Source organism: Chamaea fasciata, unplaced genomic scaffold, assembly GCF_029207755.1.
Source record: "Chamaea fasciata isolate MVZ Bird 193981 ecotype frontalis unplaced genomic scaffold, bChaFas1.0.hap1 SCAF_1, whole genome shotgun sequence".
In the NCBI taxonomy this organism is placed as follows: domain Eukaryota; kingdom Metazoa; phylum Chordata; class Aves; order Passeriformes; family Sylviidae; genus Chamaea; species Chamaea fasciata.
This window is the reverse complement of record NW_027094086.1, coordinates 152,783,099-152,796,182: the sequence shown is the minus strand read 5'-3', so window position 1 is coordinate 152,796,182 and position 13,084 is coordinate 152,783,099. Positions and strand designations below refer to the sequence as shown.

Genomic DNA, 13,084 nt, shown 5'->3' with positions numbered 1-13,084 from the left:
TTGTGACCGCACCCACCGCGGCTGGCCACGCCCCTCCCTGGTCCCGCCCACCCGCGCGCAGCGTGTAGTTTGTGACGTCACCAGGATGCGCCCGCTCTTTCAGCCATGGCGGCCGCAGCAGCAGGTGAGGGCGGGATGGCGGTCCGCGCGCATCCGCCGCCATCCGCCGCCGTGAGGGGCCGCGGGGCTGCCGGGGCTGTCCCGGGGCGTCCCGGGGGATCGAGCCTCCCTCGGGAGCCGTTTCCCGCCGCAGTCTCCAGCATGGCGGGGCCTGGCGTGGCCCCCGCCATTCCTGTAGCGCTGCCAGAACATCCCGGGGCCGTTTGAGGCCGCTCCCGGCACTTCCCGGGGGCGGTTATAGAAACCCCGGACATGGACCGGCTGGGTGGGACACGGGGGGCTGCGGGGGCCCGAAACCCCCGGCAGGGCCCGGTGCGCTGGGCCCGGTGACATTCCTGCCCTTTCCCATTCCAGGCTCCTGCTCCGCGGATCCAGAGGGACTCAGGAAGCCACCAGGATGAAGGAAATGCACTCAAGGAACCTGCGACCGTAATTAACCCTTAATTCCTGGTTAATTACGGCTAGCAAGGCCCGCATCTCCCAGGGCTGAAGTTCCGTGGGAATGCCGTGACCTGGGACACGGAGCTCCAGGGCAGGATTTATGTGTGGACACCCCGTGCCCAGGTGAGGGTCATCCCCAGCTCTGCCGGCGGGACTCTGCTGGGCTGGAATGCCGCGGGAATACCGGGGAGTTCAGCTCCTGGTGTCACCGAGGGCTGCGGGGCCACGTTCCTGGGGTGACACCAGCCTGGGGAGCGCAGCACCCGCCGCGTCCCGGTGCCCGGGGGTGGTTATGGAATCCCCGGACATTCCACGGGGGACTGGGGAATTGGGGTGGGCGGGGACAGCAGGGCCGGTGACATTCCTGCCCTCTCCCATTCCAGGCTCCGGGGATCCAGGAAGGCGCCAGGAAGGAGAAAGTGCAACGCTCTCGTCACTGTAATTAACTCAGTTCTGGTTAATTAGCGCTGCCAGCACAAAGTTGTCACCTGCCAAGGCCTCAGCTCATCCCAGCCTTCCTGGGCCAGTGATCCCACCGGGATTTATCCAGGGGCTGTGCGTGGAAGGAGAGGCTGGAGCAGCGTGGCAGATCCCCCCTGCGGAGGAACGAGGAGGATTCAGCGACGCCAAAATCAGGGAATTAAACGTGAACCCACAGTTTTTCCGTGTGTTGATCCAAAGCTTGCTTTTTCTTTCTGTTTCTGGCAAAAAGGGATGAAAATAGGGATTCAGGGGGAGGGGAGGGAGATGGTCCAGGGGGAGGAGCAGGGACCCCACATCCCCAGGGTCCCCTGGCCTTGCTGTCCCCATGTCCCAGGCTCAGGTGGCCCTGTGTCCCTGCACCCCAGTGTCCCAATGTCCTTGGGTCCTGGTGTTCCCGTGTCCCAGAGGCTGATGTCCCCTTGTCCCTGTGCTCATGTCCTCTGTCCCGGTGTCCCCAGTCCCTGGTGGCTGATGGAGCAGGGGCAGTTCCCAGCTGGAAGGAGATGGCCCTGGTGTGCTCCTGCTGGCATCTGGGAACGTGCTGAGGTGCTGTTCCTGTACCAGAACCCATGAGATAGCTCCGTTCACGGCTCGAACAATTAAATGAATGGGTCTGTTAATTAACGGAGCGGATAATGACGTTAACAGGTTAAATACGTTATTGGAATATTGTAGGACAGAAGCGTGTTACTGATCGATCCCCGTTGTTGGAACAGCCCTGGGGGGAGAGCGAGGCGTCCCTGGGAGCCCTAAATACAGGACACGACCCTGGGGGGCCGCGGGAGGCGGGGGAAGGGCAATTAACAGGATAATTAATTACAGGCGCCCTCGAACGGCAAACCTTACAAGGGCTGGGGCGGGGCCGGTTGCCATAGCAACTGCTCCGCCTCAGGGGCGTGGCTTCTCCAAGACACCACCAGTCTTCGCCAATCAGCGGGCGAGACGTCACCATGGCAACATCGCCTATCCCGCCCACCGTGTGGGCGTGGCCGCACATCACGCCTTTTACGGGGCGGGGCGTTGTCCTGGGAACGGGCGCGAAGGGCGGGTCGTCGCCATGGCAACGGAGGCGGAAGTGTCGCGCGGACTCGGAGTCCCGTGAGCCCCCGCGCGCGGTTCCGGCGGGCCGGGCCGTACCGGGAGCGGGCCGGGAGCGGGCCGGGAGCGGCCGGGCCGGGATGGAGGCCGTGCCCCGCATGCCCATGATCTGGCTCGACCTCAAGGAGGCCGGGGAGTTCGCCTTCAACGCCGCCGTCAAGAAGGTGGTGCCGGGGAAGGGCACGGGAGGGGCGGGACGGACGGTTTGGGCTCCGCGAGGGGCCGGGAAGGGACACGGGAGGGTCCGAGCGCCTCCGGGGGGGCCAGGAAAGGGGGAACGGCGGCCGGGATGCTTGGGGGGGCTCCCTGGAGCCCTCGGGAGTTGGAGCTGGGGGTGGATCAGGACGGGGCAGTGAGAGGCCGGGACCCGTTCCCGGGTGTCCCGTCGCCCCCGCGGGGCCTGGTTAATTAGCCACTTCATTAAGGGCTGTAAACAAGCCCCAGCCCTGCGCGGCCTGCCCCGGACGGGGGGCTCGCGGGCTCCTCAGCGGCTGTGTCGCTGCCCCCGCGGTTTGCGGGGACACGGGCGGCCCCGGCGGCGTCCCCAGCCCGCCGCGCCCTGGGGCCGGGGGGACCCTCTCTGTGCCCCAAACATCCCTCTCCGAGCTCAGCCGCGCCCTGATCCCACTCCCCGCTGGAACGGAGCTGCCCCTCACCCTGTCTGTGCCCTTCCCCAGTTCGTGCTGAAGAACTATGGGGAGAACCCGGAGAACTACAACGAGGAGCTGCGGAAGCTGGAGCTGCTCCGGCAGGTGAGGGGCGACCCTGGGGGGCTCTGCGATGGCCCTGCCGGCCCGGGGGCTGCCCCTCGCCCTCTCCTGTGTCCCACGGAGCAGCCTCGGGATGATCCCAGTGGCCCAGGAGCTGCGGGGACAGGGACAACTCCCCAAAGCCTGGGGGGGCCCGGGATCCCCAGCGCTGGGATTTCCCCTGAAGCAGGAAACCTCCCTAGGTGTTCCCTCCTCAGGGGCACCCAAATCCCTTGTCCCAGCCCCGGCTCCGTGGCGGGGTCCCTCGGCCCCGTTTTTTGGGAGCACACGGCTGTTTCCCGGGAGCCCGGCCCCATCCCGAGCAGCCGGGTGGTGCTGGCCCCTGTCCCTGCCCGGGGGATGTCCCCAGAGCCTGTCCCCGCTCTTCCCCGTGTCCCTGCCGGTCCCCAGAGCCTGTTCCCGCTCTTCCCCGTGTCCTGCCGGTCCCCAGAGCCTGTCCCCGCTCTTCCCCGTGTCCCTGCCGGTCCCCAGAGCCTGTTCCCGCTCTTCCCCGTGTCCCTGCCGGTCCCCAGAGCCTGTTCCCGCTCTTCCCCGTGTCCTGCCGGTCCCCAGAGCCTGTTCCCGCTCTTCCCCGTGTCCTGCCGGTCCCCAGATCCTGTCCCCGCTCTTCCCCGTGTCCTGCCGGTCCCCAGAGCCTGTTCCCGCTCTTCCCCGTGTCCCTGCCGGTCCCCAGAGCCTGTCCCCGCTCTTCCCCGTGTCCCTGCCTGTCCCCAGAGCGCCGTCAGCGTCCCCCGGGACTTCGAGGGCTGCAGCACCCTGCGCAAGTACCTGGGACAGCTGCACTTCCTGCAGAGCCGCGTCCCCATGGGCAGCGGGCAGGACGCCGCCGTGCCCGTCACATGGTCAGGGGAGGGGACTGGGATGCGGGATCTGGGGTGGGAGATCCGGGATGGGGGATGTGGGGGGGGATCTGGGATGGAGGATCCTGGAATGAGGGACTGGGATTGGGGAATCTGGGGTGCAGGATCTGGGATGGAGGATACAGGGGTGGGGGTTCTGGGATCTGGGATTGGGGATCTGGGATGGAGGATACAGGGGTGGAGGATCTGGGATCTGGGATGGAGGACTGGGAGGGGGGAACTGGAAGCGGGGACTGGGATGGGGAATCTGAGACTGGGGATCTGGGATTGTGGAGTGGGGTGGAGACCTGATATTGGGGAACTGGGATGGGGGATCTGGAATTAGGGACTGGGCTGGGGATTTGGGCTGGAGGGCTGAGCCAGGCAGGATGTGGCCATGCCCATTCTCTGGGGAGGGGCTGCTCCAGGAACCCCCTGGGGAATGGGGTCCTGCCTGGGGTGGCACAGGGGTGGCCCAGGAACCCCTTGGAGGACGACAGTGTCCCGCCTGTCCTGCCCGGGGTGGCACAGGGGACCTTTGGGGAATGGGGTCCTGCCCTGGGGACCCTTGGGGATCAGGGCTCCCGATAAACTTTCCTCCTGGGAGAGCCCCTGGTTGCTCCCTGTCCTGCCCCCTTCCCCCCAGGACTGAGATCTTCTCGGGCAAGGCGGTGACACACGAGGACATCAAGTACGAGCAGGCCTGTGTCCTCTACAACCTGGGTGAGCTCCTGCAGCTTTGGGGCCCCCTGAGCCCCATTCCCGGGGGGTTTGGGGTGTCCCTGCCCCGCTGAGCCCCGGCCTGTCCCCACAGGAGCTCTGCATTCCATGCTGGGAGCCATGGACAAGCGGGTGTCCGAGGAGGTAACGAGCCCTCAGTGCCAGCTCTGTCCCTGCTGGGGACAGGTGGCACCTGGGCAGCGTCAGCTGCGTGTGACAGGGTGTGACTGTCCCTGTGCTGGGCGCTGTGAGCAGCCTGGGATGTGGGGACAGCCTTGGGGTCTCCAGGGGCAAGACACTGAGGGGCCCAGCTGCCCAGGGCCGTGGTGGAGTCCCCGTCCCTGGAGGGATTTAACGTCCCTGTGCATGTGGCACTTGGGGACATGGCCAAGGGGTGGCCTGGGCAGTGCTGGGGGCTGGGAGGAACTGTCTTTCCCAAGCCCAATGATTCCATCCCCCCAGGGCATGAAGGTTTCCTGCACCCACTTCCAGTGCGCTGCCGGTGCCTTCACCTACCTGCGGGACCACTTCCCACATTCCTACAGCGTGGACATGAGCCACCAGATCCTCAGCCTCAACATCAACCTCATGCTGGTGGGGACTGGGACACCTCAGCGTGTCTGCGGGGTTGGGGCTCCCTGTGGATCAAGGGGACAGGACCCCAGGGGGGTTTGTGGGGTCTGGGCTCTCTCCCTGAGTGGGGAAAGGAGGTTTTGGGAGGCACTGGGGGATCAGGGAAGGCTCAGTGCCATTCCTGAGCTCTCCAGGCACCCTCAGGGCTGGCATTCCCTTTGGGAAAGGGGCTGGAGCCAGGGGGTCCTGCCAGGGGTTGGGGACGCTGAACATTACTCTCTTGTCCCTGGCAGGGCCAGGCACAGGAGTGTCTCCTGGAGAAGTCCATGCTGGACAACAGGAAGAGCTTCCTGGTGGCCCGGATCAGTGCCCAGGTGAGCTCCAGGAGCTGCTCCCAGCAGGGCCCGGCTCCCACTGCTCCGGGGTCAGGAGCTGGGGGGGGACTCTGGGCAGGGGCCTGCAGGGACAGGACACAGGGAACGGCTTCCCACTGCCACAGGGCACATCTGGGGGAGTATTGGGAAGGAACTCCTGGCTGGGAGGTGGGTGAGGGACTGGAATGGAATTCCCAGAGCAGCTTTGGCTGCCCCCTGGAAGCATCCAGGGCCAGGCTGGACGGGGCTTGGAGCAGCCTGGGCTGGTGACAGTCCCTGGCCTTGGTCCCAAACACATCCCAACCATTCCTCTGGGTGATCCAGTCCTTGGGCTGGTGATTCCCCCTGGTTCCGCTGGGATCCAGGATTCCAGCATTCCCCCCGGCCCTGTGTGTAGGTGGTGGATTACTACAAGGAGGCCTGCAGGGCCCTGGAGAACTCGGAGACAGCCTCGCTGCTGGGCAAGATCCAGAAGGACTGGAAGAAACTGGTTCAAATGAAAATCTATTATTTCGCTGCTGTGGCCCACGTGAGTGGGGGAGAACCGGGGTTGGGGGCTCTCCCTGTGCTCCCATCCCACCTTGGGGTGCTCCTGCCATCTCTGGAGCAGTCCTGACCAATCCCTGGGATTTTCCTCCCCCTCTCAAAGCTCCCCCTGGAGTTACAGAGCTCTGACCCCAGTTTTCTTCCAGCTGCACATGGGGAAACAGGCCGAGGAGCAGCAGAAATTTGGGGAAAGGGTGAGTTGGGGCCGTGTCATCCCGTTTCATCCGCTCCAGCCTCTGGGTTCGTGGTCCTGGGAAGGGGCTTGGGTCCTGGAGGAGGTTGGGCAGCCACAGCCACGTGTCCTGCCAGGACCTGGGTGCTCTGGGGAAGGCGTGGGAAGCTCTGTCCCTCGGGGCCTGTCCCAATCCCTGCTCTCCCACAGGTCATCTACTTCCAGAGCGCCCTGGACAAGCTCAATGAAGCCATCAAGCTGGCCAAGGTGAGTTCCTGCCCTCTGGGGCCGGGCTGGGCTGCCAGGCTGCAGGAGGAGGAGGATGGCGATGGGATTCAGAGGCTGAGCTGCCTCCAGGCCTCCCCAGGAGCACTCTGACAGCCATTCCCCCTCTCCGCCCCACAGGGCCAGCCTGAAACCGTGCAGGAGGCTCTGAGGTTCACCATGGATGTCATCGGTGGGAAGTGAGTCTGTGGGGCGCCCCAGGGTGTCCCCATCCTTTTCCAGGGGTCGGGAATGTTGGAGGGCAGGGAGCGTGGGGAGCGTTCCCAGTGTCCTGACGGGCAGAGCCCAGCAGTGCCCCAGGCCCTGGGAGTGGGTGGGTGGATGCTGCAGTGGGAACTGCTGGAGCAATCCCAGGAGACCCAGGGGGGGCTGAGCCCGTTGGGAGCGAGCTCAGGGAGCCGGGAATGCCAGCTGCTCCTTCTCTCCCAGCACCGCTTCCCATTTCCAGGTACAACTCGGCCAAAAAGGACAATGATTTCATCTACCACGAGGCCGTGCCCGCGCTGGACACTCTGCAGTCTGTCAAAGGTCAGGGGGCCTTTGGGAGCCCTGGGGACAGGGATCTGCTGGTGTGACAGGGATCAGGAGTGGTCCCAGCCCAGGCTGTGCCCCTCAGGTGCCCCCCTGGTGAAGGCCCTGCCCGTCAACCCCACGGACCCCGCCGTCACCGGCCCCGACATCTTTGCCAAGCTGGTGCCCATGGCTGCCCACGAGGCCTCCTCCCTCTACAGGTGTGTCCGGGCTCCAGCCAGAGGATGGGATGGGATGGGATGGATGGGGGCGGGGGTGTGGAGCCATTCCCTGCACTCACGGCACGCTCTGTCCTGTCCCGTCCCAGCGAGGAAAAGGCCAAGCTGCTGCGGGACGTGATGGCCAAGATCGAAGCCAAGAACGAAGTGCTGGAGTACGTGTGAGGGGCCCGGCCCTCCCGCCCCACGGGGCCCCGCTGCTCCCCAGCCTCTGCCAGGGGGGACCCTGCCACCCCTCAGGGGCCCCTCTGTGTCCCACGCAGCCAGTTCATGGACTCCATGCAGCTGGACCCCGAGACTGTGGACAACCTGGACATGTACGACCACATCCCGCCCGTGCTGATGGAGAAATGCGCCGCGCTCAGCGTACGCCCCGACACCGTGCGCAACCTCGTCCACTCCATGCAGGGTGAGGGGTCTGGGGGCTGCCACTGTCCCCTGCGTGGGGCTGGGGGGTCTGGGGGCTGCCGCTGTCCCCTGCGTGGGGCTGGGGGGCCTGGGGGGGCCTGGGGTCCGGCGTCACTCCCTGCCCAAGCTCTTGGGAATGTTCTCCCCAATGGCTGGTTCTGTACTGGCATGAATTCTTGAACCCCAAAGCACTTTCCCCTGCTGGATGGGAGGGGGGCTGACCCCAAAGGTGCCCCCAGGAGCCCGGCATCCCACGCCTGGCTCGCTGCGCTGCCCCTGGCTGCCCACGGCCGGGTTTATTTCTGGAGCTGCCCCGTCCATGCCTGGCTCCGGGCCTGGAGCAGGCAGGAGGAGGCCTCCCAGCAGCCCCCCCCCGTGTCCCCCCAGTGCTCTCCGGGGTCTTCACCGACGTGGAGGCGTCGCTGAAGGAGATCCGGGACCTGCTGGAGGAGGACGAGGCGCAGGAGAGGAAGCTGCAGGAGCTGCTGGGGAGGGTCCCGCCGGCACCGGGCTCCCCCCCGGGGCTGGCCGAGGTCAGCAAGGAGTGCTCCAAGTACCTGGAGCTGCACGAGAAGGCGAGCTTCACCAACACCGAGCTGCACCGAGCCATGAACCTGCACCTGGGCAACCTGCGCCTGCTGGGCGGGCCCCTGGAGCAGGTCCGGGCCGCCCTGCCCAGCCCCAGCCTCTCCGAGGGTGAGTCCTGCCCTGGGGGAGCTGGGGGAGCTGGCCTGTGCCCCTCGTGTCCCCATGTGTCACCTGGCACTGTCCCTGTCAGTGGGGTGGGGGCTTGTCCCCCCGGGAACGTGCAAAGGGGACGCTGTGTGGGGACACAGGGGACAGGGACTGTCCCGGCCAGGGCCTGGCTCCGCCGATCCCAGCCCCTGACCCCGCCCCACCCGCAGACGACAGACAGGTGCTGCAGAACCTGAAGCGGATCCTGGCCAAGGTGCAGGAGATGCGGGACCAGCGGCTGTCCCTGGAGCAGCAGCTGCGGGAGATGATCCAGAAGGACGACATCACCACCTCGCTGGTCACCACCGACCGCTCCGAGATGAAGGTGGGCGTGGGGACAGCCCCGTGTCCCACCCAGGGCCCGCCCTGTCCCCGAGCCCCGGCCAACCCCCCCGTGTCCCGGCAGAAGCTCTTCGAGGAGCAGCTCAAGAAGTACGACCAGCTGAAGGTGTACCTGGAGCAGAACCTGGCTGCCCAGGAGAACGTGCTCAAGGCCCTGACGGATGCCAACGTCAAATACGCGGCCGTGCGCAAGGGCCTGGCCGAGGTGGAGCACAAGTGAGTGAGCAGGGGGCTCCCGCTGCCCTGGGGGGGTCTCAGTGCCCAGGAACAGCCCTCAGCCCCCTGGCACTGGTGTGGGGCCACCACCAGCTTCTCCTGTCCCACCCCGCTGTTGTGGCTCTGCCCCGTCCTCGTGCCCGTCCCAGTGGGACCGGAGGGTCCCACGGGTGCCTGGGGCTGGGTGCCCACCTTTCCCCTGGCGCCGTGCCCTGCTGAGCCCCTCTGCGCCCCCGTCCCAGGTGGAACACCACCGTGCAGACCCTGGTGGCCTCCTACGAGGCCTATGAGGACCTGATGAAGAAGTCGCAGGAGGGGAAGGATTTCTACACGGACCTGGAGGGGAAGGCGGCCAAGCTGCTGGAGCGGGCGCGGGCGGCGTGCCAGGCCAGCGAGGCGCACCGGCAGCAGCTGCTGGAGAGGTGGGTGGGCACTGAGCCCCCCGGGCTCACGGGGGCCGCTGGGAGCTCTGGGGGCACGGGGGGCAGCCCCCGGCCCCACGCTGAGCCCCCTGCCCCCCCCAGGGAGCTGAAGAAGCAGCCGCCCCCCCGGCCCACGGCCCCCAAGCCCCCCCTGCAGAAGAAGCCCCTGGAGGAGGCTGGGGGCCCCGAGGCCGCCGAGCTGGGCTCGCTGGTGCTGCCGGAGCTGCCGGAGGAGCTGCGGAGCCTCCCCCCGGAGCTGCTGCCCGGGCCCCTGGGCCAGCTGCCCCCGCCGGCGCTGGCCGCCCTGGCCGGGGGGCTGCGGCCGCCCGAGCCCTACATGCTGCCGGGGGGGGTGGCCAGCGCCCCGCTGCCCCCCCTGGCCCCCGCGCCCTCCTTCCCGGGGCACTACCGCCTGCCCGGGCCCGCCGCCGGCCCCTTTCCCCCCGGCGGGGCGGTCCCGGGGCAGCTCCTGCAGCCCTCGGCCCCGGCCGGGCCCGTCCCCAGCTCCGCCGCCCCGCAGCTCTTCCCCGCTGGGGCCCTGATCCGCGCCCCGGCACAGCCGGCCTTTGGGGGGGCCCCCCACGTTCCGCCCCCGCGCTCGTCCCCGCAGCACGGGCCGCTGCCCGCCTACGGCCTGGGCCAGCCCGGGGCCGCCCCCGGCCCGCTCCGCCCGCCCGCGCCCGCGCCCGCCCCGCCGGGGCTGGGGGGCCGCGAGCCCCCGGGGACGCGCCCGGCCACCACCACGGTGGACAGCGTCCAGGCGCCCATCTCCAGCTGCTCCGCGCCCCCGCGGGCACCGCCGGGCCCCTTCCTGCCCCCCCAGCGCCCGGGGGCGCCCCCGGCACCCTTCCCCTACGCCGCGGGGGGGGTTCAGCCCTTCGGGGCGCCGCCTCAGGCCCCCTTCCCCCCGGCACAGCCCCCGCCCGCCTTCGCCCAGGGCCCCCAGCAGTTCGCCCCGGGTCCCTTCCTGCCCCCGGGCCGAGCCCAGGCCGCTCTGCCCTTCCAGCAGCCCCCCCGAGTGCCGCTGGCGCCCCAGTTCCCCCCGCAGCCCTTCACGGCTCCGGGGGCCGCGCTGCCCCCGCCGGCCCCGGGGCAGGCCCCGCTGCCCCCGCGGCTCTACCAGCTCCCCGGGCAGGACCAGCTGCCCCCCGCGGGCCTCGCCCCGCACCCGGGGGCCGTGTCCTTCCCGGGGGCCCCTGCCCAGAGCGGCGCCCCGAGCCTGGGCGGGCTCCAGCCGGTGCCGCCCGCGTCCCCCGCGCTGCCCTTCTGCCCCAGCCCGGCCCCGGCCGGCGCTCAGCTGCCCCCCGGGACCATGGCCCTGGGCCCCCCCGCGCCCGCCCCGCCCAGCCAGGCCCCTTCCCCCGGGCCCCTCCCGGGTACCGTGGTGGTGCAGGGCCCGCTGGTGCCGTCCCCGGCCCCGTCCCCGTCGCCGGCGCTGCCCGTGCAGCCCCCGGCGCCGCGGCCGCCTCCTGCGCTGCCCCCGCCGGGCACCGGCGACGCGCCGTTCCCGCGGCAGAGCCCGTGCCCCGCCGACCTGCTGTCCTCCAGCCCCGAGAGCCAGCCCGGCGGCTCGGCCGCGCCCGGGGGGCTGCTGCAGCCCACCAAGGCGGGCGCGCAGGAGGGGCAGCGGCCGCGGGCCGTGCAGCTCATCGAGGCCGACCCGTACGCGGAGCCCGAGCGCGTCCGGCGGCTGCTGGCGGAGCTGGAGCGGTTCCGCGGGCTGGCCGAGCGGCTGGAGCGGCCCGCGCCCGGCGGCGGCTCCGAGCTGGACGCGCTCTGGAAGGAGCTGCAGGAGGCGCAGGAGCGCGACGCCCGGCAGCGCTCCATCGCCATCGCCCGCTGCTACTCCATGAAAAACCGGCACCAGGACATCATGCCCTACGACCGCAACCGCGTGGTGCTGCGCTCGGGCAAGGACGACTACATCAACGCCAGCCGCGTGGAGGACCTGTCCCCGTACTGCCCCGCGCTCATCGCCACGCAGGCCCCGCTGCTCGGCACCGCCGCCGACTTCTGGCTCATGATCTACGAGCAGAAGGTGTCCGTGGTGGTCATGCTGGTGTCCGAGCAGGAGCTGGACAAGGTGTGTCCTGTGGTGGGGCCGGGCCGGGCAGGTGTCAGCGGGCCCCGGGGCTCCCCGGGCTGTGCTGACGGCCCGGCCCGGCCCGTCCCCCGGCAGAAGGTGCTGCGGTACTTCCCGTCGGAGCGGGGCCAGCCGGTGGCACAGGGGCCGCTGACCGTGGTGCTCACCAGCCTGCGGGTGACCCCCACGCACGTGGAGCGGATGCTGACGCTGCAGTACCGCGACCAGAGCCTCAAGCGCACCGTGGCCCACCTGCAGTTCACCTCCTGGCCTGAGCTGTACGCGGGGGGACAAAGGGGGCTGGGGGGACCCTGATCTTCTGCGGGGACAGTTCTGGGACCACAGCTCCCACGGGGTTTGGGCAGCCCCGACCCGGCTGGGGGGGCTGAGTGTGCAGACCCTCGCAGCGAGTGTGTGTTCCGTCCCCCCCCAGGGGCCTGCCCGACAGCAAGGGGAGCCTCCTGCGCTTCATCCAGGAGGTGCACGGCCACTACCTGCACCAGCGCCCGCTGCACACACCCGTCGTGGTGCACTGCAGGTGAGCGGGGCCGGGGGGCTCCGGGGCGGGGCAGAGGGGTTCCCCCCATCTCCGGGGTCCGTCACGGCTCGGGGCTCTCTCGGCAGCTCCGGCGTGGGCCGCACCGGCGCCTTCTGCCTGCTGTACGCGGCGGTGCAGGAGGTGGAGGCCGGGAACGGCATCCCGGACCTGGCGCAGCTGGTGAGGCGGATGCGGCAGCAGCGCAAGCACATGCTGCAGGAGAAGGTACGGCGGGGGTGGGGGGCTGCAGCCCCGGGCGTGTGGGGCGGCGGCGGCTGCACCCCCCGGGCCTCACCGTGTCCCCTCCCCTGCAGCTGCACCTCAAGTTCTGCTTCGAGGCCGTCCTGCTCCACGCCGAGCAGGTGCTGCTGCGGCACGGCGTGGGCGGCCCCGCCCCGGCCAAGCCCCCCAACAGCACGTCCCCCAAGGTGGGTATGGGGGGTGTCGGGGGCTTTTGGGGGGCTCCGGCCCTGCCACGGCTCACGGGGCCGCTCTCCCCCAGCTGTACTTCCAGCAGGACCCCCAGGACCTGGTGCTGGGGGGGGACGTGCCCATCAGCTCCATCCAGGCCACCATCGCCAAGCTCAGCATCAAACCGGGGGGGCCCGGCGCGGAGCCCGGCGAGGGCTGGGGGATGGAGCCCGCCCCCGCCGCGGAGCCCGAGGTGCCGCCGGTGATTCCTGACGGCGTGGTGGACGGTGTCGGTGCCGCCGAGGCCGAGCCCCCCGCGCCGCGGCCGCCCCTCCCCGAGCCACCGGCTGACCATGAGAGCAGCAACCACGTCGGCGGGGAGAGCCCCGAGGGGCCGGGGGAGCCGCCGGAGCCCCCCGCGGCCCCCCCGGCCTCCTCCTCCTCCTCCTCCTCCCTGGAGCTCCTGGCCTCGCTGACGCCCGAGGCCTTCAGCCTGGACGCGTCCCTCAAGGGCAAGCAGCGCATGAACAAGCAGAACTTCCTGCAGGCACAGCCGGGCGAGGGGCTCCGGGGGCCCCGGCCCAGCGACGACCCCCTCAGCATGCTCGACCCCCTCTGGACCCTCAACAAGGCGTGAGGGGGGCGGGGGCCCCCCGGCCCCTCTTGGTTTGACTCCAGGTAGAACTGACTTTTTCAGCTCTTTGCTACTAAAATAAAGCGAGTTTATCTGCAGGGCAGAAGCCTGGTGCTGCCGGGAGC

At 69.5% G+C, this 13,084-nt stretch overlaps 1 protein-coding gene, 1 long non-coding RNA gene and 1 other non-coding gene across 4 annotated transcripts; all 3 read left to right on the top strand.

Moving 5' to 3' along the window:
- Positions 1–45: 45 nt before the first annotated feature.
- LOC136300427 (uncharacterized) lies at positions 46–1,221 on the top strand. 2 transcript variants are annotated; one of them, XR_010723688.1, is made up of 3 exons: positions 46–124; positions 475–684; positions 945–1,221. It is a non-coding gene; the product is annotated as an uncharacterized lncRNA (long non-coding RNA). The 2 variants fall into 2 exon arrangements; XR_010723687.1 differs by lacking the exon at positions 46–124 and having other exon boundaries at positions 224–684.
- Positions 248–376, top strand: LOC136302771 (small nucleolar RNA SNORA9). Its single transcript, XR_010724137.1, has one exon. It is a non-coding gene; the product is annotated as a small nucleolar RNA SNORA9 (small nucleolar RNA).
- An 828-nt stretch (positions 1,222–2,049) lies between the features above and the next one.
- PTPN23 (protein tyrosine phosphatase non-receptor type 23) lies at positions 2,050–13,057 on the top strand. Its single transcript, XM_066202368.1, has 25 exons — positions 2,050–2,306; positions 2,820–2,894; positions 3,627–3,754; positions 4,398–4,474; positions 4,566–4,615; positions 4,934–5,065; positions 5,338–5,418; positions 5,816–5,947; positions 6,111–6,158; positions 6,347–6,403; positions 6,542–6,600; positions 6,870–6,949; positions 7,038–7,152; positions 7,260–7,325; positions 7,434–7,579; positions 7,966–8,274; positions 8,484–8,638; positions 8,720–8,871; positions 9,114–9,293; positions 9,396–11,376; positions 11,473–11,654; positions 11,810–11,914; positions 12,001–12,139; positions 12,229–12,342; positions 12,417–13,057. Exons 1-25 carry the CDS (start codon positions 2,223–2,225, stop codon positions 12,960–12,962), a joined length of 5,193 nt encoding a protein of 1,730 aa, XP_066058465.1. The 5' UTR covers positions 2,050–2,222; the 3' UTR covers positions 12,963–13,057.
- The last annotated feature ends 27 nt before the right edge of the window (positions 13,058–13,084 follow it).